Source organism: Solanum tuberosum, unplaced genomic scaffold (assembly GCF_000226075.1).
Source record: "Solanum tuberosum cultivar DM 1-3 516 R44 unplaced genomic scaffold, SolTub_3.0 scf00133, whole genome shotgun sequence".
NCBI lineage: Eukaryota > Viridiplantae > Streptophyta > Magnoliopsida > Solanales > Solanaceae > Solanum > Solanum tuberosum.
The window spans coordinates 1,070,959-1,083,802 of record NW_006239056.1 but is presented as its reverse complement, the minus strand read 5'-3'; the positions used below and the strand labels follow the sequence as shown (position 1 = coordinate 1,083,802).

The following is a 12,844-nucleotide window of genomic DNA, read 5'->3' as shown; positions in this document are numbered from 1 at the left end:
TATATATATATATATATATATATATATATATATATATTTATTTTTTTTTATTTTTTTTTATTTTTTTTTAAAAATATCTCCATGTGAGAGAAGATGAGAATATGAGCACCTTGTTCTATTAAGTAGAAATATTATTGTATCTTATAATTTTCATGTTATTTCATTATGACAATTAACATATGACATATGTCTATAAATTAAAATAGTTCTTATCTCCTTAAAATACATTACGTAATTTACTTTTATTTATATATACTATATTAGGTATGGAATATTATTTCTTTTTTTTAAATTGAATTTTTTTTAAAATATATAGAATTTAGGGAAAAAGGTCTGAAATATATCTAAACTTTGATCGAAATTATTGTTACAATACCGAACTTTGGAAAGGACCTTTTACCCCCTTGCACTATTTAATAGTGTATTTTTATAGGTATATATGTGCCCACGTGGACATCATAAATATTTCATCATTATAAATAGTAATGTGTCCACGTGGGCACATGTATACCTTTAAAATACACTATTAAATAGTGCAGGGGTAAAAGGTCCTCCATAAAGTTTGATATCGTAACCGCAATTTCGACCAAAGTTAAAGTATTTTTCAAACCCTTTTTCCTAGAATTTATGTAAAATAAGTTTCAAATGTTTATTATTTTATCATCAGTTGATGTTATTTAATTAAAATGTTTTATAAACAACTTTACTAAGCTACTATAATTTCTATCACGTAAATTTTGTAATGCTTTTTTATTCTCTTCATACATTGTTTCATTGTGGATAGTACAGTGTTTCAACATGGATGAAAATTCTTTTGAAATTCTCTTTGTTGCTAAATGTTTTATTGATTTTGTCTAAGAAAAGGCCCAAAACAGTCCCTTATTTTGGGGTTAGGACTCTATGTCATCCTTGATTTTTCATATGAAGCAGTAGTAGTCTCTCGTGTTTATAATATTACTGCATCTTTTGTTTCTCCAAGACTTCTGCCTATTTTTAATATTGATTTTATCCACAATTTTATGTATGTAATATTCAATAGTCTTTTTATATATATATATATATATTTTTAAATATCTCCATGTGAGAGAAGATGAGAATATGAGCACCTTGTTCTATTAAGTAGAAATATTATTGTAGCTAAACTAAGAACACCTTAACATATGTCGTTGCAAGAAAAGAAAAGTTTGTACTATTGCACGTGAAAATTATGTGATGAACCTCTTGATTTTAGCTGCAATACATTTTCTACTAAACAAAACAAGGTGTTCCACTTCTCACCTTCTCTCACAAAAGTTATTATTCTAAATATATAAAAAAAACTATTGAACATTTCATACATAAATTATGGATAAAATCAATGCTGAAAAATAGACAAAAAACCGGGGAAGGATCAAAAGTGTAGTAATATAACAAATATGAAGTATTATTACCGCTTCATATGAAAACTCAAGAAGGACTTTGAGTCCTAACCCAAAGATAAAGGACTATTTTGCACTATTTCTTGATTTTGTACTATATAAGATAGTCTTCTTTCTCCTCATCTTTTGTTATTTCCTCCATTTCAATTTTATATGACACCATTTGACTTGACACAAAGTTTATAAAAGAAATAATTTTAAAAAAATTGTGGTCTAAATATTCCTTGACCATTTGTATGACTATAAATAATTTTGTTAACAGTAAAAGGAGTATTTTAAAGTTAGATTATTTTCTATTATGAAAATGTGACATTCTATTTGCAACGTATAAAAAAAAATTGTTCCACTTTAACTGAGTCTAAAAAAGTATTTCTAAAAAAATAATATGGTCTGTTTGATTTTTATCAAAAAGGTGATAAGGACCGTCCTACTTCTTCACTCTTATACATAACAAAAGTTTGATAATATAAATAACTCTTCTACATAATAAAAGCTTGATAATACAAAAAGTTATGAAAAAGGTTATAAAAAATACCAATGTTATTATTATTATTTGATTCAATGTATGTGTTATACATAATATTAAAATGAGTATGAGAGATATATTTTAAAATTTTAGTTATGGAAACTTAAAAAACTTATAAGTTTCAATTAATTTAGTTGAAATAAGAAAAAAAGAAATTATTATAAAGTGCAATTCATTCTATATCGTGTTTTAAAATATTCATGATTAACATTTTTTAAAAATAAACATATATAATACAATAAAATTACATAAATATACAACTTAAGATAATCTCTATTCCCTCTCAAATACATCTCTATCCTCTTGGACATAGCCCTATCCCTCTTGCATCCATCCCTTCCCCTTCTCGGATACATCCCTTCCATTAAATAATGTATCATTTGTAATATATTGGACAACCAAGAAATGTATCCGAGAGCAATAAAACTCGGGGATTTTTGTAATTGAAGAAACTTTTGGAATAAGATGTAATTAACCCCCAAATGTAAGGAATTTTTGTAAGTTATACTATAATTTAATATTATAATATTGGACCCGTAAACGGGCCTTTGAATAATCTTAATCATTCAGTATTTAGATCTACATACAAGATCTTAATCATTATTTATATGTGCATTCAAATTCAAACGTCTTAATCTTAATGAAAACAAATGATGCATAAGACTAGAGTAGGAAAGAAATGTTATTGTTGAGATAATAAACATTACGAAAGAAATGAGATTTCTTGTTTTCTTATCATACAAATATCTAAAGATTAAAGTATTACTATCCAAAAGAAAGATTTTTTTTTTAAAAAAAGAATTACTTTTAAAAAATAAAATTTGAAATATTTTCTCACTCCATCACTCTTCCCCGACCATGCCCCGTTCTTTTATTCTCTAAAATTTCTTTTATAAAATATTTTAAAAAAAACAAACCTCACCCCTCCCCCACTCCTTCCTAATATTTTTTTTAAAATAAAATAAAATAAAACAATCTACACCATCGCATCTAACACTCCTTCTTTTTTTTCCATAAATATTATTTAAAAATATGTTTAAATTATTACAAAAATAGTTAACAACAAAAAATATTGAAAAATGTAATTGACTCTAGTAATTTTATCAATATCACATAAATTAATCAAATAGAAAGGAGATGAAATGGAAAGGGGCGTTTCCACATGGGGACAAAAATGTAATCCTCTTACATAGAGAAAAAGAAGAGCAGAATTTGCTTGATGATCAACAGTAATGGATATGCTCTTGCCTTCACTTTCTCTTTCTTACCCTAAAGTAGCAGGTACTCCACAACACATTCATCAAAAAATTAATAAATTAACTGGGGTTTTGTATCCCAATAATGTAAAGACTAAAGAACATTTTCTGATTAATATTTGTTAGGTAAATGGCAAAATTGTAGAAAATTTCTGGGTACCAATAGGGTCGCTAAAATGTGTGCATTTACACCTTCGAATTCGAAGAAGAAAACAGTATGGATATGGACGGAGAACAAGCAAGTAATGACAGCTGCCGTGGAGAGAGGCTGGAATACTTTCATCTTCCCTTCCAATCGCCAAGATCTTGCCCTTGAATGGTCTTGTAAGTTTTTCTTTTCTTCCTGCACTTGTTGCTCATTCCAACATTTAAACACATTTTTTATTTATCCCAATATTTGCTTGCTAAACAATAATTAGAATGACACTTTTATTTTATCATCCTTTGGACACTTGGGCCTTCCACAGTGAGAAGTTATGGCTGCCAGCAAGTCTAATCGTAAGCTGGGTAACCGGGTTGAATTGAACAATGGTGGTAGTGTTAGTTGCATCAGAATTGGTAACTGAGGGTGCCATTGGTGGTGAGTGGATAATAAGAAACTTACAACTCTGTGTGGAGAAGAAAAACTCTTGATACCATATAAAGGTTTGAGGTATAGAAGAGAAAGGACCTTCTCTTTAAATAGAGCCAATACAGAACTGATAAGGTACATTACTAACAGAAACCTAGAGTATGGGAAACTATTGAAGCTCTAATTAGTAAAGATGACTAGCTACATAAATCATCATATGGCTGAAATACAAGAAACTAATAACAGACTCCTAAACAAAAGGGTAACATCTATTATCTATTAATACCTAACGGGCTAAATCGATAACGCATGTCCTTGACCTCATATAAATTTAATTGTACTGTGTTCTCGGTGAACAAAATTATCTCTTGATTTTCTAAATTGGACTAGTAAAAGTGGACATCTATTTTTGGTACACGGGGGGAGTAGTTTGATGCGAGTATAGTTTCAACTTTTTAAAGTTTGAAAATCCAGTTCAAGATTCAGTGTCAGGGCATGATAATGAGAAACAAGAGGGATTTTCCTGATTCTATACCCCATACATGCTTTCTTTCTGATTAACTATGTATACTGAGCATGGATTTCCATTGTGATATTCGAGTCATGTTGTTTTCTACAATGTTTGATTGTGTTCTGCTACATTTCTGGTTCTATCACATGCAGCAATTGCAGTGATATATCCTCTCTTTGTTGAAGAGGGGAGACAAATTGATCATGAGCATAAGAGCGTTGCTGCATTTGCTGAGATTTCTTCCCCTCAACAGTTAGAACAGTTTCAGATATCGGAGGAACAGGCAGACAAAGTAGTTGTTAATCTACTAGATTGGCAGGTATTCATTGCACATCTCTTTCACAATGTTATTTGCTGTCATAAGATACTTTGCAAACTGTCACCACACTAATGGAAAAACCATTTCTAGATTTGTAACAATAATTTCTAAATGATTTTTTTTTTCCAAAAGCTTAACCTTTGTAAGTTGGTTGCATATCATCATCCGATCAACAATCAAGCAACGATGCCTCAATCCAAATCAGTTGGGGTGGACGAGTTGGTTTCTATGTATTACTGTATTGTATTTGTCTGGGTTCATCTGGATGCTCTCTCTAGTTGTTAATTGGCTAATCCTTGCATTGCTCCAAGTACATTATATTCTCCATCTTATACAAGTCCACTTGAATTTCTGGTTTATGTTTGTTCATTTCATAGGTGATACCTGCTGAAAACATTGTTGCGGATTTTCAAGGCACTCAGACAACTGTACTTGTTGTCTCAAAGACCCAATCAGAAGCTCAAGTCTTTCTTGAGGTAGTATACTAGGCTGAACTTTAAGTCATGAAGAAACTAAAGTCTCACACAAAGTAGGGGATATTGTGGTACTTAGAGTGCTGTTTTGCTATTAAGAAGTACCAAGTTTCACTTCCATCTTTTCTGCTTTGCTAGGCCTTGGAACACGGTTTGGGTGGTGTAGTAATGAAAGTTGAGGATGTTGGCGCAATCCTTGAGCTGAAGGTAGTGCCTTCTCAAAAGGGGATTCTTCCTTGTGAAGAGTTGGTTTTTGATGTCAGTTGTCATTGTTAGGGTTATTTTGATAGAAGACGTGATGTGGACAGTCTGTTGAACTTGACGAAAGCCATAATATCTCATATTCAAGTGACTGGAATGGGTGACCGTGTCTGTGTGGATATCTGCAGCCTCATGAGACCTGGTGAAGGTCTCCTGGTTTGCTCCTTCTGTCCTGTCTATTTCTGTTTGTCTACAATTTGCAAATAGTCTTAGTTTTTGGCATTTCAATTTCATTCTTACTGCATAACTTTTGTCCCTTAGGTTGGATCCTTTGCAAGAGGGCTTTTCCTTGTTCACTCAGAATGCTTGGAGTCAAATTACATCTCTAGCAGGCCTTTTCGAGTTAATGCGGTGCGTCCCATTTGAAGCCATTTAAATGTTCAGTAAAGGATCGAAAGGACAACAACTTTAACTTGACAATGAAAGTATCATTTTGTTATTTCAATGTTTCGTTAGCATTTCTGGTGGTTTGCCAAACAGTTATCTCCACAAACTGGATCTTAGTGCTAACCTCTAGAGAAGACATCTCTAGTATTACCAAAACTGCATTTTCCCCTTGTGACTTTTATAAGTTTTTGTTCCAGATCCTCAACCCCAATTCTTTTTGGTGTTGAATTGCGTTAATGCATCTCAAACTATAATGTACAGCCAGTGGTCTTCAGTATGACAATTCTTTGGACTTTAGCAGGGGCCTGTCCATGCATATGTTGCTGTTCCTGGAGGAAAGACTAGCTATCTCTCGGAACTCAAGTCTGGGAAAGAGGTCATTGTGGTTGATCAAAGGGGTATGCAGCGAACAGCAATTGTTGGCCGTGTAAAGGTAGAGACTAGACCACTGATCCTTGTGGAGGCAAAGGTTTGTGAAGCTTTCCATCTATGCTAAAATTAAAGGTTCTCTGCCTTCTTTCCTTGTTAGTGTGATTTTCTTGCTCGTGTAACTTTGGCATATTGTGGCTATGGATACAAGCATAATACAACTATTCATCATAGAGTATCTCAAGTAGGAAAATAGAAATCAAATTAGCTGGACAAATGTGATTTGACAAGGATATCTGTCACAACCCAAGACTACCCCTAGACATGACATGGTACCTAGAATCCCGAGAGACTCTAAGTGAACCACATGACATAGCTTGACACTAAGAAAGCATACATAATTGAAATAGCAAGGAAAGCGGAATAAAGTCTCAAATGATACTTTCAAAATATAGGGATAATATGAATACAAGGACTTATAACTGGGAAGTAATAATGTCTGAATAAGCCTCCACTATGTAAGTGAGTCACTCGGACAAGCCCTAGCTCACGCGAACAGTTAAGTCTGAAATGATCATAAAGAAAACATAAGTGGTATGTCCCTAAACCATGAGAACTTATCAATACTGAACAAAGCTAATAAGAGTATACTAACCACACATCTGATGGGAGCGTCAACACCTATATTATAAGTCAATATAGGCACAAGAATGTATGCGTTCAGTACTCAGAATGTATTGTGTATGGGAAAATACATAAATATGGCATGATAATGCAAAGATCAAGTAAACATAGCATTAAATTGATGATTTGATTCTGAAAACATAGTACAAGGTCACACATTAGTCTATAAATCATAATAATAACATATGTGGTAATCATAAGCTTCTGTGGGAGATACCGTAAACAGACATAAATCATGTGAGCTATAACATGGAGTTCAGTTTACTTCTCCCACAGCGAAAAAGAAAGTGCCCGTGCCCTACTTCCCCAGGTAAGGACCATAATCATGAGCTTAGGTGGATCCACCAGCTAAAGTCAATTAAGGCAAAGTCCTAATGGGGCACGTAGTTCTGGACCTGGGTAATCACCATTAATCCAACTCGGTGCTAAGTAAATTCCCAACGGAAGACATGCATAATCATATTCATATTCATAATCTTTGAAACAATAAGAATTTAGTAATACCGAATCATCATACAAATCTCACAATCATACGAATAACTCATTTAGAATCATGATTTCATAACATACTCTTGAGACACTTATTTGAAGCATCTAAATCATGATATTCATACATAATGGGAGATACTTTAATTGGAAGCATCAACATTTCATAAACACTTCTTGATACTTTATCTGAAAGCATCCTTGATTCAAAAATCCTTCCTAAAATAATGCATGCTTATCAACATAGCTTGAATCATAATCATAAAATACTTGCATAATATGGGTTCATCAGAATATTATTGAAAAACATTAAATTATGATCAAATCTCTCATATTATTGAAAACACTAAATTATGATCAAATCATGCATAATATGGATCAATCATGAAGAGTAAACTTAAAATCAATTGAACCCATAAGAAAATCATGGAACCCTAGAATTGGGTAAGAATCGTAATTGGAGAAATTGAGGTTTCTTTGGGACTCAATTGGTGAAGAAGGACCCATTGATGAAGTTCCCACATACCTTGAGGAAAACCTTAAGTGAAATCTTCAATGGAGATTTGAAATCCTTGGAACCCTAGCTTTCTTGGGGAAGAAGACTTGAGAGAGGAATTTTGAATTTAGGAGAATGAGAGTGAGTGTGGGAGGTTAGGGTGATTAGGAATCCTTCAAAGTCTTCTAAATAGGCTCAAAACTACAAAGTACAGGAGTTAAAAGAGTAGGAAAAGACCCAAATACCCTGACTAAAAACTGGCAAGCCACCCTTCATGGGCACCATCTACGGGCTATGAATCCTTCGATGGTCTGTGGACCCTCTTGTCATGTCGAAGCCCAAAACTTCCAGCTTTCTGATCCTTCATTCCACGATAGGGTCTACGGTTCGTGGATACTTTCACTGGCCGTACAACCCTCCCATGCAACCATCCTTGACCAAAGTTCCCTGAAGTCTAGTGGCATGGTCTACGGACTCACCCACGGTCCATAAAACCAGCCATGGCTCGTGAATCCCAACTGTCCTGTCACCCCTCATTTATCAACTTTCTGAAGGTTGATCCGTGGACTGCTCTACGGTCTGTACATCTGTGGTCCACGACTTAGAGATTTCAATTCCTCAGGCTCCTTCCACGGACCGTGAAACCTTATACAGTCCGTGAATGTCCTCATGGAAGCCAAACCCAGCAACTTTGCACCAGATCTGAAACTCTTTAACTTCCAACTGAACACGTACTTCCAAGGTGTTACAATATCTTAGCTTGTTCTTTCTCAAAAAAGAAAAAAAATAAAAACAAGAAGGAAAGTTGCGATCTGCAAATGTTGGTGTACGCCTGACATACTTGAAGTATTTAACTTCTGGGTGAGACTTCTTGTTCAAGAGTAAAAGAATTGAGCATATGGCATGCGCACACCAGCAAAAGAACAAGTTGGAAAATACCTTTAGGTAGCTCTGTCGTATAACTCATTGAGCTGTTCATAGTACTACTAGTTTCAGCATCTGCAACTTGCAACATTTCACGTGAAAATGAAGAACTATTATAAAGTTTCGCTGACTGGTTTAACTTTCAACCAGTTACATTTGTCTATTTGTATCTCTAATCCTAATTTGGAAATGGCAATCATGCAGGTAGAATCAGAAAATGAAAGCTATTCCATTCTCTTGCAGAATGCGGAAACGGTTGGATTAGTCTCTCCCCTTCATGGTAAATAATCTAGTCGAAGGAGCTTTCTCTTTTTGCTCTTTCTGTGGTTCAACATCCCTCTCTTTCTGCAGGTGAGGGACATCAGCGTACAACAATTCCAGTGACCTCACTAAAAGTTGGTGATGAGGTTTTGCTTCTACTACAGGGAGGCGCTCGACATACTGGAATAGAAATTAAAGAGTTTATTGTTGAGAAATGAGTTATTTTCCGCACATTCACACATTTTGTTGACAGATGAGTGGCTTAACCTCTTAATGATGATACAAATGTATCCTTTACTAAATTCCTTAATTTTGTACCCAAAAAAGTTGTCAAATAAAACAATTTGGCTGACATGTTGATAGAAATCGAGGTTTTTTCTAGATAAAAGCAACAGAAAATACAAAGAGAGACACAAGTATCTCGTAGAACAATAGAAAGTACAAAGAGAGACAAGTATCTTGTATCTCTTAGAACAACCTTTTCTACATATAAAAGATATATCAACACATGTCTACTTATTACTAGTTCTCCTATTATATAATAGATAACTATATCTACTTCATAACTATTTAGAATAAGGATAGGTAACTTCTAGGAACTATAAAGAATTGTCAAATAACTATAAGTAATCGCTCAATGCTCCATGCATGGATGAAATCTCTTGGAATTTGAGAAGATGCAAATCAGTATCTCCTCCTATCTTTCTTCGCTTCTTCCTCCTTAAATAAGTATGGAAGATATGTGCCTTATTACATGTACTCAAATGGGATTTTGATTTTTGATTATCCTTCTAACTCATTTCGATTATGTCGAATGAGGGATATTGTATAAATATACCCCTGTTATAAAATAAGTATCAATGCTAAGATAACAAAAAAGATGGATGAGAAATAGTAGGTGTAGTATTTTTCTTTTCACTTGTTCTTTCTTCTCTCTTTGTTACAAGAAGAGGGGGTATATAGTTGTATATACTTGAGCACCAAGTGTGATACATGGATATCTTTTTGGCATGTATACATTTTGAGCACCAAGTATATCATATAGCTAACTAGTATACACCACTTAACATATTATGTGTATAATTAACTTACAACACATGCCATATTAATTTGGACATCCATTTTACATTACTCCCCCTTGGATGTCCATATAAAAGAAAAAATAATAAAGAAAAACTATAGTAATATGCATAATTTGTTGTCTCATTAAAAACCTTATCAGGAAAATCAGTGGTATAAAACCTTGGTTAAGGAAAAAAGAGTGCAGTGCGTATTTACTCCCCCTGATATCTAGAAAATGACGCATTCCGATCTTGTTTCTCAAATTCTCAAAGATTGAAGTTGGTAATGCCTTGGTGAGCATAGCTGCTAAATTATCACTGGAAGGAACTTGTTGAACATTTATTTCATCCTTCGTCTTAAGATCGTGAGTGAATTTTTTTTTTGGTGATATATATTTGGTTTTGTCTCCATCGATGTATCCTCCTCTTAGTTGAGAGCTATACATACAACATTGTTCATATATAATTTCGTTGGAATCTCTTTCCTCGAAGGAAAACCACATGTTTCCTAGATGTGTTGAGTTATAGATCTCAACCAAACATATTCTCGACTAACTTCATGAATGGCTATTATTTCTGCATGATTTGAAGAAGTAGCAATCATAGTTTGTTTTGTTGAACACCATGATATGGTTGTACCTCCATATGTAAATAGATCGACTTCTATATGGGTTAGACAAATATCCTGCATCTGCATAACCAATTAAATGTGAATCGGACCACCTTTTGAATAAAATAGTCTCATATCTATGGTTCCTAAAAAATATCTGAATATGTGTTTAATACCATTCCAGTGTCTCTGTGTTGGGGAAGAACTAAAAATATATTTGGTCGAGAATTATAAGCAAGGTACATCAATGCACCAATTGCACTAAGATATGAGGTCTTATCGCCAACAAGTTTTTCATCATTTTCATGAGGTCAAAATCTATCTTTATTAATATCAAGTGATCTTACAATCATTAGGGTACTTAATGGATGTGCTTTATCCATGTAAACTCTTTTAAAAATAAGTTTGGTATATGTCGATTGATGAATAAATATTCTATTCGTAAAATGTTCATTTTGTCCTTCCAAGATCTTTCATTTCAAATTTCTTTTTGAGACATTCTATTGTCTTTGAAATCCCTTCACGAGTTTCAATGATATTCAAGTCATAAAAAATATACCGCTATTATAACAAATTATGATCCAGACCTTTTAATAAATACACAAGGACAAATTGAGTCATTCTTGTACCCTTTCTTTAATAGGTATTTGCTAAGGCGATTATACTACATGTGTCCTGATTATTTCAATCCGTATTATGATTTTTGAAGTTTTATTGAACAAGTTTCCCGGGAATCTTTATACATTTCAGGCATTTTAAACCCTTCGGGATTTTTCATAAAAATGTCGTTGTCTACTGAGCCATATAAACAGGTTGCAACGACATCTATTAGATGCATGTCAAGTTTTTCATGAACTTCCATATTAATAAGATACCTGAAAGTGATTGCATCCACCACATGAGAATATGTTTCTATATAATCAATGTCAGGTCTTTGTGAAAATCGTTGTGCCACAAGTCGTGCTTCATATGTTACGACTTCATTTTTCTAATTTCGTTTTAGCACAAAAACCTATTTGTACCTGACAAGATTTATACCTTCAGGTGTTCAGAATATCGGTCCAAAAACTTTGTGTTTTTCAAGCGAATCTAATTCAACTTGAATTGCATATTTCTATTTTGGCCAATCATTCCTCTATATACATTGCTCGACAGATTTTGGTTCATAATCCTCATCTTGTTGCATTATTTTAATAGCAATATTATAAGTAAAAATATTGTCGATAATTATATTATTTCGATTGCACATTTTTTCCAATGAGACATAATTTATTGAGATCTCTTCGTTATTTTCAGGCACTTGAACCTCTTCCAAGGTTTCATCAATTATTATGTCTCCTTACTCTTCTTGAGTAGGTTCTTTTATATCATGACCATTTGTTCCTTTCCCTTTTCGAGGATTTTTTACTTTAGAACCAATCGGTCTATCATGTTTTAAACGTGCTTTAGACTCATTTGCATTAATTAATTGTCCTACCGGGACATCAACTCGAGAGTATGAGATTTAGTAATTCTTGATAAGTCAGTAAATGCTTATGGCAGTTGATTTGCAATATTTTGCAAATGAATTATCTTTTGAACTTCTATTTCACATTTATTTGTGTGAGGATCTAAATGAGATAGTAATAATGTATTCCAATCTATTTCCTTTTTCAGTTGCTTATTTTCTCCCCCTAATGTTGTGTATGTTGTTGATTCATCAAAATGATAATCAACAAATCTTGCCGTGAATAAATCTCTAGTAATAGGTTCCAAATATTTTATAATAGAAAGAGATGCATACCCAATATATATCCCAACCTTCTTTGGGAACCTATCTTTGTACGTTGTGGTGGAGCAATTGGAACATATACCGCACATCCAAATATTCTAAGATGGAAAATGTTTAGTTTTTTATCAAAAGTCAATTGTAATGGGGACACTTTATGATAACTTGTAGGCCTAATGTCACGCCCCAACTCAAGGGGCGCAACTAGCTCCTAAGGCCAAAACTCAGCCCCGAGCCGACCCTGCCGAACCATTTGCTACTAGCGCATGACAGTCACATGCATTTAAGAAAACAAACAAGTATATCTCGGCTTAAAACTAAGCCCTCGGCCGGCAAGGCCCCTGTCAACAGATCTACAAAAGAAACAACTATTCCCAAGAGTTCATATAAAGAAATTGTCAACTAGCACATAAGTCCTGATTGGGCCATCAAGGCCACCATGATCTCTATACCAAAACTAAAA

General features: G+C 33.5%; 1 protein-coding gene across 2 annotated transcripts; it reads left to right on the top strand.

The window, feature by feature from the left end:
• Positions 1 to 3,088: 3,088 nt before the first annotated feature.
• Positions 3,089 to 11,769, top strand: LOC102591464 (3-dehydroquinate synthase homolog). Of its 2 annotated transcripts, XM_015310372.1 has the most exons (11): positions 3,089 to 3,225; positions 3,327 to 3,524; positions 4,435 to 4,601; positions 4,979 to 5,077; positions 5,213 to 5,281; positions 5,351 to 5,491; positions 5,597 to 5,686; positions 6,024 to 6,191; positions 8,886 to 8,961; positions 9,033 to 9,209; positions 11,747 to 11,769. In XM_015310372.1, exons 1-10 carry the CDS (start codon positions 3,177 to 3,179, stop codon positions 9,158 to 9,160), a joined length of 1,185 nt encoding a protein of 394 aa, XP_015165858.1. In that variant the 5' UTR covers positions 3,089 to 3,176; the 3' UTR covers positions 9,161 to 9,209; positions 11,747 to 11,769. The 2 variants fall into 2 exon arrangements, with proteins under 2 accessions (XP_015165858.1, XP_006351162.1); XM_006351100.2 differs by lacking the exon at positions 11,747 to 11,769 and having other exon boundaries at positions 9,033 to 9,244.
• The last annotated feature ends 1,075 nt before the right edge of the window (positions 11,770 to 12,844 follow it).